Source organism: Rosa chinensis, chromosome 2, assembly GCF_002994745.2.
Source record: "Rosa chinensis cultivar Old Blush chromosome 2, RchiOBHm-V2, whole genome shotgun sequence".
Lineage (NCBI taxonomy): Eukaryota > Viridiplantae > Streptophyta > Magnoliopsida > Rosales > Rosaceae > Rosa > Rosa chinensis.
In genome coordinates this window covers 72131474-72145714 of record NC_037089.1, presented here as the reverse complement: position 1 = coordinate 72145714, position 14241 = coordinate 72131474, and the positions used below count along the sequence as shown (strand labels likewise).

Below are 14241 nucleotides of genomic sequence, written 5' to 3'. Positions count from 1 at the left end.
GCCTTTGCAGCCCCGCGTGCGCATCTGTCGACAGCTTCTCGGCAGCCCTCGCGCACATTTGTTGATAGCACTTGGCAGATCTAGTGTAGGCCCTCGACAGCACCTCTTGGAAGCACCAGCACAGGCCCTCAGCAGCACCTCTCTACAGTACCAGCGCAGCAGCCCTACAGCAGCTCCAGCCAGCGACCACAGTTTTCCGGCCACCTCTGGTGGCCAAATTCAGGTGACTTTTCTGGGGAATTTTTCCGGCAAAATTTTGACATTTTTTTTAGGTATGTTTTCAAGGCATTTTTAGTTCCCGGTTTTTGAAGTTTTTATTTCAATTTCTCTTCTTTTTCTCGGGGACTTGCAACCTCCCTTCTTCTATCCCCCTTTTCTTCTTCATAGGGGAGACTAATAGCCGAACTGTGGGGGTTCGTGCTCACTCCAAGCTTGGAGCTTGTAGAGTCCTCCAAACTTAGAGTTTGTTGAGAAGAAAATGATCGACCACATACATCGTTGTTTCAATCTAATCCAATATCTCTTGGAATCAGATTTTCTTGGAAGCGACAACGCTCAGAAATCCCTAATTTCTTGGAAGCGACTACGCTCAGAAATTTTATATGTTTTCGTCGTAGCCTTTTATGCTCCGAAACTAACCCTTTTTCTTGTTCTCTTTCAGGATGAGTAACCTGAACAAATTGGACTTTGCTCAATTGGGAACAACTGGCTCTGGATATCACAGGTGGGTTCGTGATGTCCACCAGCATCTCAAGGCCAAGGGAACCCTATATATGATTCTCGAGCCTAGCCAAGACGTGCTAACTGTTGAGCAAGCTCAATCTTTGGAAGCAAATAAGGCGAAAGCCATCATCCTAATGACTCGTCATATGGATGATTCGCTCCAGCACGAGTGTATGAATGAAGAAGACCCCAGAAAGCTGTGGGTCTCACTCGAAGAAAGATTTGGCAACGTCCGTGACTCACTACTTCCCTAGAAGTGAGATGGCATAGCCTCCGCTTCTATGATTTCAAGTCAGTTCTTAACTACAACTCGGAAGCACTTCGCATTAAATCCTTAATGGAATTCTGTGGTAAAGAGATCACAGATGCGATGTTGATTGAGAAGACTCTCTCTACCTTCCCCGTCTCTGCATTGATGGTTGCTAAGAACTATTGAATCAATGTTGCTGCAGGAAGGATCACAAGGTTACATGAGCTCATTGGAGCTATGAATGTCACTGAAAAGCATGACAACATCCTTTTGAAGAACTATAATTCGAGATCCGTGGAAATAGACCATATTCCAGAATCCAATTATAGTCGAGCCCCTAAGAGAAGGCCCCAAGAGCGAAACCCTAACCTTAGGGATACTTCTGGACGTTCTGGTCCATATAATCTCTCTACTTGGGAAGGTAACCGCCAATATAGGTGAACACAGAACCGAAGAGGTCAATGTAGAAAGAGAGAGGGAGGCAACGCCTCTAGCCATGTTGGTGGCGCCACTAACACTAAGAGCCATCTAAATGATTCTTTCAAAACGCCTCAATCAATGGAGTTTGAGCAAAGAGATGTATGTTCTCGATGTGGAGTGTCTGATCATTGGGCACATATTTGTAGAGCTCGTGAAGAACTTGTCACCACTTACAAAGCATATTGTGAAGCAAGAGAAGCTCACTATGTGGAATAAGAAGATCAAGAAGATGATCTAGAGTGAAGGGTTGAAGACTACAAATCTAGATGGGATCAATAGATCGCCAATTCTGTTTAAGTCTTTATTTTTCCAAGAGATGTAATAGGCAATTGCCATATACTTTGTAGTAAATGCCAATGGTTTAATTCTTTCTTCAAAGTAGGCTCACCCAAAATAAGTGTGATGTCTAAGAAGGTTCTGAGAATAGTGGTACTTAAGCGAGCCTTGCTCCACCGATATCTCTCTACTCACTTGGTCACATTTATTTTGGAATTATCGAAAGAAGTTAGACGACTACCATTGTTTGGCATTAGCTAGCATTTTGGATTAGATTTTCTTTGGTTAAAGAGACAATGATGTAACTCTGTTGGCTTATGAATAAAATTTTGAGTTCTTTATGACTCCATTTTGATTCTGAGCATATGACTTTTGTGACTACGATGGCTGGGCCATCAGTATTAATTCAAGGACATGGAATAGCCAACGGATTCCATGCGAAAACACATGTAGAGAACGGAAATGAGTTCCTTTGCAATACCTCTAATGATTGTGAACAAATGCGCATCTTAGAGAAGTTTATGTGTCTCTCTAGTAGACTCTATGTCACTATTCGAGCTATAAAATCTAATAAAGTTATGAGAGAAGATCTTTTGGATTTAGACACATATTGACTTTGTCACGACAGGATAGATCATCCTAGTCATGATATGATGATCTGTCTACTAAAGACTTCACATGGACATCATTTATTCCGAGCAAAACGAAGCATGAATCAAAAGTTGATTTCTGGACTAAGTTTGACCGACACAACTGCCTAGGGCACCACCTCCGTCCACCACCAGCTTAGGGCTGACGCAGTCCCTATCCATAATGCTATGGATGGCGTCCATCATGGTGATGGCACCCTAGGTGATGCTGCAATCACCAACTTGCTTCAAATAGCGTTTCAGACGCAAAGGTCCAACCACAATCTTCATTGGTTACTTCTAAGGTCTATCGCTCGATTTACAAAGCCCGTTCCTTAAGGACATTAGGACTGAGACCGTCCTATGCAAAGGATATGAAAATACTCATTCTGTTCTTACATAGAATCCATAGGGATTCTGTGGACTAGTTCAACCAACTTGCAGGTGTTTAAATATCTCATGATGTTGGTTGACAAGCAAACACGCTAGTCACGTGTTGTGCAATTGTCCACTTATAATGCTGCTTATGCTATACTCCTAGCACATATCATATGACAACGAGCTTTGTCACGCCCCTGATTTTTAACACAAATAAAAATCGATATATAATCCCATAATTATACATGCGCGATCGTTCAGCCATTAATACAAAATACATGGAGACATCTTTCCTTTACGGCAAGTACATATTGATGCCCTGAACCCATAATTTCAAATATTGACCCGCCCTACAGAGTCATATATTACAAAACTTACGAATTAAATTGTCATCACAAAATAAAACGTAAATGCTCCTCAGAGCTTACTACATAGCGGAAGTATAACAATGGCAAAGCCAACAAAATTTTCTTCATACCCGTTCAGCTGCCAAGAAGCTACCTCAGCTTCAGCCATGATTACCCTGACCTGCAGGATTAACCCCTACACCATAGAATGGTGCACCGGGTTTCCACACAACAAAACCCGGTAAGCTTATGAAAGCTCGTATGAGTAACTCATGAACATTAATTAACAACTCACACATATCAGCTTAAGGAAACCATGCAACCATGATTCCTTTTAACACTCCATAACCTTTCCATCGAAAGGACAACATAAATCACTGCTATGACAATGTTCTATTTGCTAACTTAACCATCAAGAAACAATTCAAGTCTCATCTAGACAATAAAAGAAGAATACTCTTGGAACTCTTCTTTAAACTACATACTTATGAGTCTCCAGCAACCTCGACCGTTACTCTCATAATCTATAATGGCAGACAAACTATAGCTCTATTGAAATCGTAACCACTCGTCTGGCCACGAACGTGATTACCTATTTCTTACCTTGGTCACCATCTGGGACCTGTGATCTTCAAACCCCGTCTGGTCTTAGAATCAACATTAAGGTCACCATCTGCGACCTGTGATCTTCAAACCTCGTCTGGTCTTAGAATCAACATTAACGTCACCATCTGCAACCTCTGATCTTCAAACCCCGTTTGGTCACAAAATCAAACATCAAGGTCACCATCTGCGACCTGTCACCATCTGTGACATATAATCTTTTTAGACCATGTCTGGTCTTAAAGTCAAACGTTAAGGAAGTCGCACCCGTCCTAAAAACGTTACAAACATCTAGTTTTGGCTTTCTCAATCCCTGCTCACCATCTGTGACCCTTGGTACAAAGACCAATACATCTAAAATGAGTCACGCTTGACTCAAAATGTAACATCGAGCTCAATACTTTTCAAACAATAGAAAACATCTTTTTCCACAATATTGTTTCCTGAAAAGTCACATTCAACAATAATATGAACACCATCATGCATATTATTCATCACAATCATCCACAAGGATATATATATATATATATATATATATATATTTCACAAAAATATATATATACGTAGCCATTTACTCAGGAATGCCTACTAATACCAACTATAGTTTGCAATTAAATAATTAACGCCAAAACAATAATGGTAATTCCGTTCATAATGAACCTTGTGAGATTACTCACCTTGAAACTCCCGTTGCGTCTTCAATATAGCACAAAGCCGCCAATCCAAAAATAATCGTCCAATGTACTTCGTCAAGTACCTAATCACATACGGTTCCAACTTAGTAATGATTCACATTTGATTTAAGTTCGAAACCCTTGTTTTGAACTAAAATCCCAAAAGTGGCGCCAATCGAGGCAAAACCACATCCGAGACCTCCCAAAGTCTCCGGAAAACTTTCACGATCGATATGTCCAAACCACAAGTCGATCGGAAGCTCGAATCCTCACGGATCGAATAAATCGACCGGTGTGAAACTGTAAAAATCATAACAATTCCATACGAATTCCAAAATTTGCATATTATTTATCGAAATGCTCGTATCAACGAGTAAAACATATATAATACCAAAAATAGTTCCCTACATGGCCGGAAAACCACCAGAACGCCTCCACAGGAGGTGGTGCACCGCCGCCGGCCAAAACTCAATATATTACAAAACTCCCAACATCAAAGTTGTTCATCTAAGCATGCTTGTGAATTTTCATAACTAGCTCGAAGTCAGAAAACAAGCATAATGGGTCGAAAACTACCTCACAAGCTTTGGATTTCTCAAACTAAGTTGAACCGACTTCCACGTAAATCAATCCAAACAAACACCATAGATCGATCAGGGAGCCTTCTCTGAACTCAACCATGGAAGCATGAAGCCACGAAGTAGCCGGAGCTGCGTTTTCCTGCCGGGTCTGAAAACACCAACTGCGCCGCCTTGCTGCGCCATACACGGTGGATATCGCTGCTAGAGGATGCCACAGAGACGACCAGACTGAGGAGACGAACCAGCTGACCAAGTTTCACGGCCAGAGATCGCCGAAAACTGCCAGAAAAGTCGGGTCAGGCGGAAAACTTTGATTATGAAGGTGTCGACCGAGAGAGAAAAGATATTTCCGGAAATGGAAATATGAAATTATGAATGAATTTTCAGATTTTCTCTATTTATACTAAAATGAAAACTTCTTCCGATAGTCATAACTTTCTCATAAGAACTCCGATTGACGCGAACCACATGTCTACGAACTCGTATTGACGCGCTCTACAACTTTCATGAAAGAAGTTTTCCAAGAATCCCAACATATAAAAAGTCAAACTTCACACGACCCCCTAAACTATGAAATTTGAATAATTACATGTACGAAAACTATTACACTTCACATACAACCTACGAATAAAGCACAATAACAATTATTCGTATAACTGGTCCATTATTAATTACCAAAATTAAATAACAGAAATCCAGGTCATCACAGGCTCACTTCCCGAATCATCCTATTCAGTCAATTGGATTTGACTATGCTAGAGAGTTTACATCGAAGACTTTCGATAGTTATTGCAATGGGATTGATGTTAGACATCATATTCCCATGAACACACCCAAATGGTCTCGCGGAAACGACTACAATGGTGGTCCGGACATTGGTAATGTGCACCAACCTCCTTATATCCGCTTAGGGTGATGCAATATAGCATGCAGCTATGCTAATTCGTCTACGACCCACCGCTACTCAATCTACCTCTGCATAATAGCTAGTGACTAGGTGCAAGTATCGTACTTACGCACATTTGAGTGAGACATTTATGTGCTAATTGCGCCGCCACAACGTATTATGATGGGTCCTTACAGACGAATGAGCAACTACGTTGGATTTGAGACTCCAACAATCGTCCGCCACTTAATGCCCTTGCAAGGCAATCTCCTTACCGTTAGATTTGCAGATGTCACTTGGATGAGACAGTCTTCCAGTCGTTAGAGGGAGATAAGAACACAAATGTTCAGCAGGAATGACAGGAATTGTCGTGGCCTGTCCCCACTATGTCTCATCTCGATCCCTACTAAAGTGACGAGATCACACATCTTTTGCAAATATGCCTGCAAGGAAGTACGTCCCTAAGAGAGGACGTAGGGCCACCCTAAACGGAGGTAGGCATGGAGCCAACGCCAAAGAAATTGGCACTCTGGCGTTATAGGTCATGGCCCCAGCTAGGATGCTTGGGAGGCCCGTGGGTTAGAAGGATACTTTGGCACATTCCAATCCTTTGATCATCACTTTGACTCAAAATCCGTCTCATGAGTATCTTCCGGGTTATGGTTATCGTTGGGGGACGCCTTAACATCAGAACCTATTCCTAAGAATATAGAGCTCTATGAAAATTACACTAGTGTACATGAGACGTGGGATAGAAACTTCATCATAATTGTTGATGTAGTTGCGCATTTCGTTGCGCATGAGTTTGTTGAGTCCGATGATATCGAACCACACTCTGTTGATAAATGAATGCCAACGTAGAGAGAATTTGCTTAAATGGAAAGATGAGATCCAGGTTAAGATGGATTCCCTAACGAAGAGGAAGGTTTTCGAGCTAGTGATGCCAACACCTCCTAACATAAAACTTGTTGACTAATGGGTCTTAGTTAGAAAGTGTAGTGAGAAAAAGATATGGTAATCTCGCCTTATGGCGCAAGGTTTCTCATAAAACGCCCTGGAATCGAATACGATGAGACATATTCTCTCGTAATGGATGTCATTGCACTCCACTACCCTGTCAGTTTGGTAGTTTCCGAATAACTGAACATGCAGCTTACAAATGTGGTCACTACGTATCTCTATGGGAACTAGATACGGAGTATACATGAAGGTTCATGGTGAACTTCATTTACCAAAGTCAAGGCTCTAGACCACGGAGCGCGTTTACAAAGAGGTTGAAACGCTCTCTAAAATGACTACTTGATTGGGAAGGGATATGCCCACGCGTTTCCAGAACAAGTTTCGGATTCCATCGCGGATCATGTTGGACATAATCTTCATTAGAAGCCCTTAAAGAGTTAAGGGAAACTGTTGAACACTTCAAATCCGAGTTTGAGATGGAGGATTTTGGGAGAACACGATTATGTCTCGGTTTGGAATTTGAGTATCGTGTTGATAGATGCTTAGGAATTTTGACAAGGTCAAACCTTCAAGCACCCCCATGATCGTCCTTAGTCTTGATCCTGAAAAGGATCCTCTTCGTCTGAAGGATGATGATGAAGATGTGCTAGAGGCAGAAGTGCCTTACTTGAGTACAATAGGAGCATTATTGTACTTAGCTCAATGCACAGGACCAGACATCTCATTTGCAGTGAACTTGTTAGCTAAGGTATAGCTCTGCGCCAACGCGACGCCATTTTGATTGGTGTAAAAGACATCTTTCAGTACTTGAGATGTATGATTGATATAGCCTTGTTCTATCCCTACAGAGGATGCATTCAGACCCATCACACACCAGAAATGCCGCCAACGCTGGCCTGCGTTCTCTATCCCCATCCTAAAATGGCATAAGTGTTTTGGAAAGTTTTGCTGATGTTGGGTATCTCTCTGACCCATCTGACCCATACAAAGGTCATTCCCAAACTGGTGAAGTGTTCACCATGGGAAAAACAGTGATATCTTGGAGGTCTACAAAATAGATCTTAGTCACTATATCTTTGAACCATGCAGAGATTATTGTTCTTTATGAAGTGGTTCGTGAATGTTTATGGATTAGATCCATAATTACGCATGTTCGAACAATTGTGGTTTGAAGTTTACCACAAGATGAGCCTACGAGCATTTAGGATAATGCTGTTCGTTTTGAACAAATGAAACAAGGCTACATCAAAAGCGACAACACCAAGCATAATTAGCAACAACAGACTCTCCTCAAATACTACAGTGAACTAGGTTCGATCTGAGAACAATATGGCAAACTTATTTACTAAGTCATTTCCCAAATTCATGTTCGAGAAATATGTGGCAAGAATTGGCTTGCGGAAATTATCTGAACTCCCATGATCGTAGTCATCAGGGGAGACGCAAACATCAAGGGGAGATGTCTACATGTTCACCTCGAAACGTGAAGGATGTGTTGTGCTCTTTTTGCCCTTCGACCGAGGTTATTTTTGTCTCACTGGGTTTTTGTTACTCGGCAAGGTTTTTTACGAGGCAATGAGAGAAGCACTACGTTTGGGCAACACAAGGGGGAGTGTTCAAGTAAAACCCTAATTTGTGTTTGGCAAAAACTCTAGGTTACTTGACCTAGTGGTAATAGGGTTTAATTAGAAGAATCTAGATACATGTATTGTAAACCTCTATATAAAGAGACCCCTATTATCAATGAGAATACACAACAATTTACTCTCAATTTCGTTTCCCTAAAATAATCATATAATTACTCTTATGTTAAAGTAAAATTGAGATGGAATTGATCTACTCATTTCATTTCATAGTCCCTTTATATAGGGATAGAATTACAACGGAAATATCGATTACATTAATGATACTAAATGCTGATTGATCCGTAATTGCACTGATTGATGGTAATCACTGATTCCTTGATTCCCTATCCGTCAGTTGCTTTGACGAAGGCACACAATATGTTTTTCCTTTAACATCTTACAATATAATTTATCTATAACTTAACCGAATCCTAACTCAATTTCATACTTTCTCACTATTTTTATCTCTAACTTAACTGAATCCTAACTCAATTTCATACTTTCTCACTATTTTTATCTCTAACTTAACTGAATCCTAACTCAATTTCATACTTTATCACTATTTAGGTTGACCCGAAGGACTTAACAAATGATGCAGTACAATTCATACCAAAGAATACCCACCAAGGCTCCAAATCATATACAGTAGGAATATAAGAAGTTTTGCACTCTATGAGACCATAACATGTTATGACATGAGCAACATGGTCACTCTTGTGAGGCAGGATGCCGCTTCTACCACCACAACTTGCTAGAAAAACAATTTAACGTTTTTAACAATATGACCCAAAATTCACTCAAACAATTATTTAGATCTCTCTCTTCAGAAGTGATATATTGATGGTTCCAAAATGGCAAAACCAATGAAGTAAGGCCTTAGTAATTTAGCATTACTAGTTTCTAATTAAGACCGAAAGAACTTCATTCTATTATGTATCGTTTCAAAAACTTAGGAACCAAGTGACTCGACCAAAAGAAAGGAAAATGTATCATTTCAAAAACTTAGGAACCAAGTAGCTCAACCAAAAGAGAGGAAGATGTAGCAAAAGGAAATGAACGTGGAGATGTATAGACCTAATTACCTAAAAGAAATTAGTCACATGAGTTTCGAAAAATAGTATGACACCTCCAAGTCCATTTCCTCTCGACCAAAATAGATGGTAAGACTGTTTTTTTTTTTTTTTTTTGAGAGGTTCTCTCCCAAGTGTTGGTATGCCAAACTAGAAACAACTGGGCCTAGCAACTCGAGCCCAGTCAACACAATTCTGAAAACCCAAAATCAAACCCAACTCATTAAAAAAAAAAAAAAAAATCAAATCCATGAGTATAGTCTCGAGCACAGCTGATCATAACCCGTAAATATCTTTCATTTTTGTCCCATAAAGCCTTAAACCCTCTCTGCGATTTTTGTCACTCTCTTCCTCCGCCTCTCTTAAACCCTAAACCCGAAACCCTCTCTCTCGGGGTTTATCGATTCCACTCCCTTAAACCCTAAACCCCAAATTACACACAAAATGATGAGCATCGTGCTCCGGAGGTCACCCACAATATCCGCGACGCGGGCCGTCGCCGCCATCGAAACCCTACTGCTCAACCGCCTCTCATTTCCCGCCACGTCATCACCCGCACTTCCGGGAAATGGTGATCTCGGCGGCGGTGAGGCTAATCCAGGGTTTCAAGTTCGGGACTTTCACGTTAAATCTGGGCCGTTGAATTTCCGGGCATCGCCGACGACTTTGTTCGGCGCCCAGGTGGCTTTGGACGACGACTACGACGAGTCGTCTAAATCGAGCGCGGAAGATGGGCTTGAGATTTCGAGGCTAGGGATTGATAAGGAGATTGTGTCTGCTTTGGCCAAGAAGGGGATCACCAAACTCTTCCCCATTCAGGTAATTTTATCATTTCCCCAATTTTATGTGCTCTGTTTCGTTTATGAAAGATTGATTGGGAAGTAACAAAGTGTTTAAATTTCGAAACTTTTTTTCGGAATATTGATGTGTTGTATTGGGGATTTTGTGTTGTGTAGAGAGCTGTGTTGGAACCAGCAATGCAAGGGCGTGATATGATTGGTCGTGCTAGAACTGGAACCGGGAAAACTCTTGCATTTGGGATTCCCATTTTGGATAAAATTATTAGATTCAATGCCAAACACGGGTTAGTTTCTTCAATTAGACCCTCATTTGTCACCAATTTCTTGCAAGTTTTTTTCTGGTTTAATTTATGTTTGGTTGTATAGGCGTGGGAGGAATCCTTTGGCCTTGGTTATGGCTCCGACAAGAGAGCTCGCGAAGCAGGTTGACAAGGAGTTCCACGAGGCAGCACCTAGCTTGGATACTATTTGTGTGTATGGTGGTACGCCCATTGGAAATCAAATCAGGCAGCTTGCCGATGGTACTGATGTGGCTGTGGGCACACCGGGGCGTATTATTGATCTAATCGATAGGGGTGCGTTGAATTTATCCGAAGTTCAGTTCATTGTTCTTGATGAAGCTGATGAGATGCTTAAAGTGGGATTTCAGGAGGCTGTTGAGACAATCTTAAAGAGCTTGCCAAAGAAACGTCAGACCCTGATGTTCTCTGCAACAATGCCGCCTTTCATTAGAAGTCTTACGCAGAAGTACCTAAATAATCCAGCAGTTATTGATCTTGTAAGTATACATTTTCATTTTGGTCTTTTCTACTTCAGCCGTCATTAGTAGGAAACAATTTTGTTTGATTATGGTGCAAGAAAATTAACAGCTTGCATGTACTGTAGGTTGGGGACAATGATCAGAAATTAGCCGACGGAATTTCCCTGTATTCTATTGTTGCAGAATCATATGGAAAAGCATCGATCCTTGGACCACTTATAACAGTAAGTATATAATTTTCTTGTTTTGGGTTTTTTTGTAAACCTAGATTTTTTATTTTATTTATTTGCATAGGTTTGAGAATCTTGGTCTTGGTCTTTCAACATATGGTTGATCCTCACCATAAGATATTTGATTGTTAGGAACATGCAAAAGGAGGGAAGTGCATTATTTTTACTCAGAGAAAACGTGATGCAGATAATTTGGCATATGCCCTGTCAAGAAGCCATAAATGTGAGGCTTTGCACGGGGATATTTCACAACAGCAGAGGGAAAGGGCACTTTCAGGTTTCCGAGATGGGCGTTTCGATGTTTTAGTTGCAACAGATGTTGCTGCTCGTGGGCTTGATGTACCCAATGTTGATTTGGTGAGCTTTCTTTAGCTGTTCTCCTTTCGTTGCGTTTAATGTTTATTCAATAGATGTTCAATTCATCCTTAAATAATCTAGTTTTGTGTATGAGCATCTTGGTCCATTGCCTCCATTTTATTGGTAATGATGTGATTAAAGCTTTGAAATGCTACCTAAATAGGCCCATATATGGTTATTGATGCGATGTTGTTATAGGATTAAATCAGGGACAAAGACTTCTACTAACATCAATTGTGCTTTCTATTTGTATGCTTAGGTGATACACTATGAGCTTCCAAACAATTCAGAGATATTTGTTCATCGGTCGGGGCGAACAGGTCGTGCTGGGAAGAAAGGAAGTGCTATCCTGATTTACTCACAAAATCAGGCCAGGAATGTCCAAATGATTCAACGCGATGTAGGATGCAGATTCACAGAGGTAAAGATCAATGTCATTTACATTATACCTTTATCTATAAGGTTGTGAAAATGGTCTGTCAAGATAACAAAAGTATGACTTGGATATCAAGTGTTTTTGGGAAAACTAATAGGTTAAAAAGTGGCATGGTAAGTTAATAAAATCAGGATTTATGTACTAAAATTTTCTTGATTAATAGTTACTAATGCACTTTGACCAAAGTAATACACGATCACATTTAACTTTCAAAAAAAAAAAAATTATCTCATTTAAGAGCTGTATCTACTAAATTACTAATTGAGCGCTCATGAACATGCACTCTGCCTATGTGCCTTTCCCTTAGTTTGAGTCAAAGTGTGCAGCAGGTCTGATATGGTCCTCTTTAGGTATTGTATGGGAGATTCCTAACGTTTTGAATGCGTACACAGCTGTCTGACTGGTGTTTTTTCTTAGCATAAACTTTTTTTATATATGTCGCAACTTAGACTAACTGCATTGGTTACTTTCTGTTCATCAGCTCCCCCGGATTGCTGTTGATAGCAGCAGTGCAAGCATGTTCTCTGACAGAGGTAGTAGCGGTGGTCATTTTGGTGGTTCCGGGGGATCTGGATATGGTCGTCCCGCAAACCGAGGTGGAAACTTTGGTAATTCAGGTTTTGGCCGTTCTGGTGGTTTTGGTGGCTCTGACCGCTCCAGTGGTTTTGGAGGGTTTGGTGGTTCAGACCGTTCAAGCGGTTTTGGTGGTTCAGACCGTTCAAGCGGTTTTGGAGGGTTTGGTAGTTCTGATCGTTCAAGTGGCCGTTCAGGTGGTTTTGGAGATCGTTCCGGTGGTTCTAGGGGCTTTGGTGGGAATAATTCTAGCCGGTTTGGGAGCTTTGGGAAAGACGGTGGTTTCACAGGGTTTGGAAATTCTGACCGTTCAAGTGGTTCGGGAGGGTTTGGTAGTTCTGATTTTTGATCAAAACGAGGGAGAAGAGCCTTCTGATTTTACTGAATGGTAAATCTGAAATTTAATTAGTTTTTGCCTTTCTGTCCTTTACCTTTGTTCCTTTTGTTACTGGGTCGTTTAGTTTCTTTTAGTTGAAATGTTCCACCGTGCGATTGTATGATGTTGGAGATTCTCACGTCTGCCTTGAATATCAGTTGGGAGGCTACGGGAGGCAGGAAGAAAAAGATTAGCTAGGAACAATTCATTTCATATTTCAAAGTGAATGATAAGAGGGGCATGTCGCAAAGTGGTGCACAAGCTTCTGCAAGTTTCTAATTATTCTGAAGAAGTCTGATATTTTGCTGTTGATATTAAATCTATAAATTCCAGTATGAAACGAACTACATATGGATAAGAGGGCTCTCTCATGTAATTTATCTTATTTGTTTACATTAACGATTGATCTTTTATTTGAAGTCTTAGATAATGCTCGAGTATAGTAGTTTACTTGGTGCTTTTGCAGTGTAAAGATGTTCAGAGTCTGGAATGGGCTATGATTTGCATTGTTCAGACTACAGAATTAATGTGCAGTAAGCACCTGAATTTCTTTGGCAGCAAGTTAGATCCGAAATTGTTTGGCCGTCTTACAGATCATAATCGTTTAAATGCTTTATCAATTACAGCTATTTGCCCATTTAATTTTTTAGGTCACAATGATGAAGTGAGTTCATGCTTGCTTCACTAAGAGCGAAAAATGAAACCGTATTTGAAATCAATGTCAGGACTCCAAATGAGTGATTAGTTTCAAATATTAAAGCCAACTACTGTAGAATTCAAGGTACATATATTGTAGAAAGCGTTTGCACTTTATACAAATTTTAGCAATATAAATCGCTAAGCTTGTGTTAATTTACTGAACTTAATTTATGAACTCAAGTAACCCCATTCTGAATGGAGAATATGATATCGGGCCTTAACGGAAGGCCAGATCAAAACCTAAAAAAGCTAAATTACATGATATCTCAGAATCTTGATGTTCTTCGATTGTTGAAGGTCGCAGGGGCACTGAACTTTTGGTGTCTTCACATTTCTTTGACAAAGGCCCTCCAGACAAACCTGAGTTTCCTTCATTTGGAATTGTCTAATTGTTGGCCATGTGGTATAGGCCCCTGAAGATGGTTATGGGGCACATTAAAGTATGCAAGGAAATTGAGTTGTGCTAAATTGCTGGAGATATTTCCTGTGAGCTGGTTTTGGGAGAGATCCAAGGACTCAAGAGAAGTC

At 40.5% G+C, this 14241-nt stretch overlaps 1 protein-coding gene across 3 annotated transcripts; it reads left to right on the top strand.

Annotated features, from left to right (window-relative positions):
- The first annotated feature begins 9803 nt into the window (after positions 1-9803).
- Positions 9804-13664, top strand: LOC112189513 (DEAD-box ATP-dependent RNA helicase 53, mitochondrial). 3 transcript variants are annotated; one of them, XM_024328856.2, is made up of 8 exons: positions 9804-10301; positions 10439-10566; positions 10649-11060; positions 11186-11266; positions 11405-11629; positions 11889-12050; positions 12547-13026; positions 13173-13467. In XM_024328856.2, exons 1-7 carry the CDS (start codon positions 9927-9929, stop codon positions 12985-12987), a joined length of 1824 nt encoding a protein of 607 aa, XP_024184624.1. In that variant the 5' UTR covers positions 9804-9926; the 3' UTR covers positions 12988-13026; positions 13173-13467. The 3 variants fall into 3 exon arrangements, with proteins under 3 accessions (XP_024184624.1, XP_024184623.1, XP_024184622.1); XM_024328855.2 differs by lacking the exon at positions 13173-13467 and adding an exon at positions 13481-13664 and having other exon boundaries at positions 9805-10301; positions 11168-11266; XM_024328854.2 differs by having other exon boundaries at positions 9805-10301; positions 11168-11266.
- Positions 13665-14241: the final 577 nt, after the last annotated feature.

Bases quoted from the DNA above. Each gene is read 5' to 3' on its own strand.
- LOC112189513 (XM_024328855.2), top strand. From the start codon at position 9,927: ATGATGAGCATCGTGCTCCGGAGGTCACCCACAATATCCGCGACGCGG. The intron at 10,302-10,438 runs GTAATTTTATCA...TGTGTTGTGTAG, and splicing joins CCAAACTCTTCCCCATTCAG to AGAGCTGTGTTGGAACCAGC. The intron at 11,061-11,167 runs GTAAGTATACAT...CATGTACTGTAG, and splicing joins ATCCAGCAGTTATTGATCTT to GTTGGGGACAATGATCAGAA.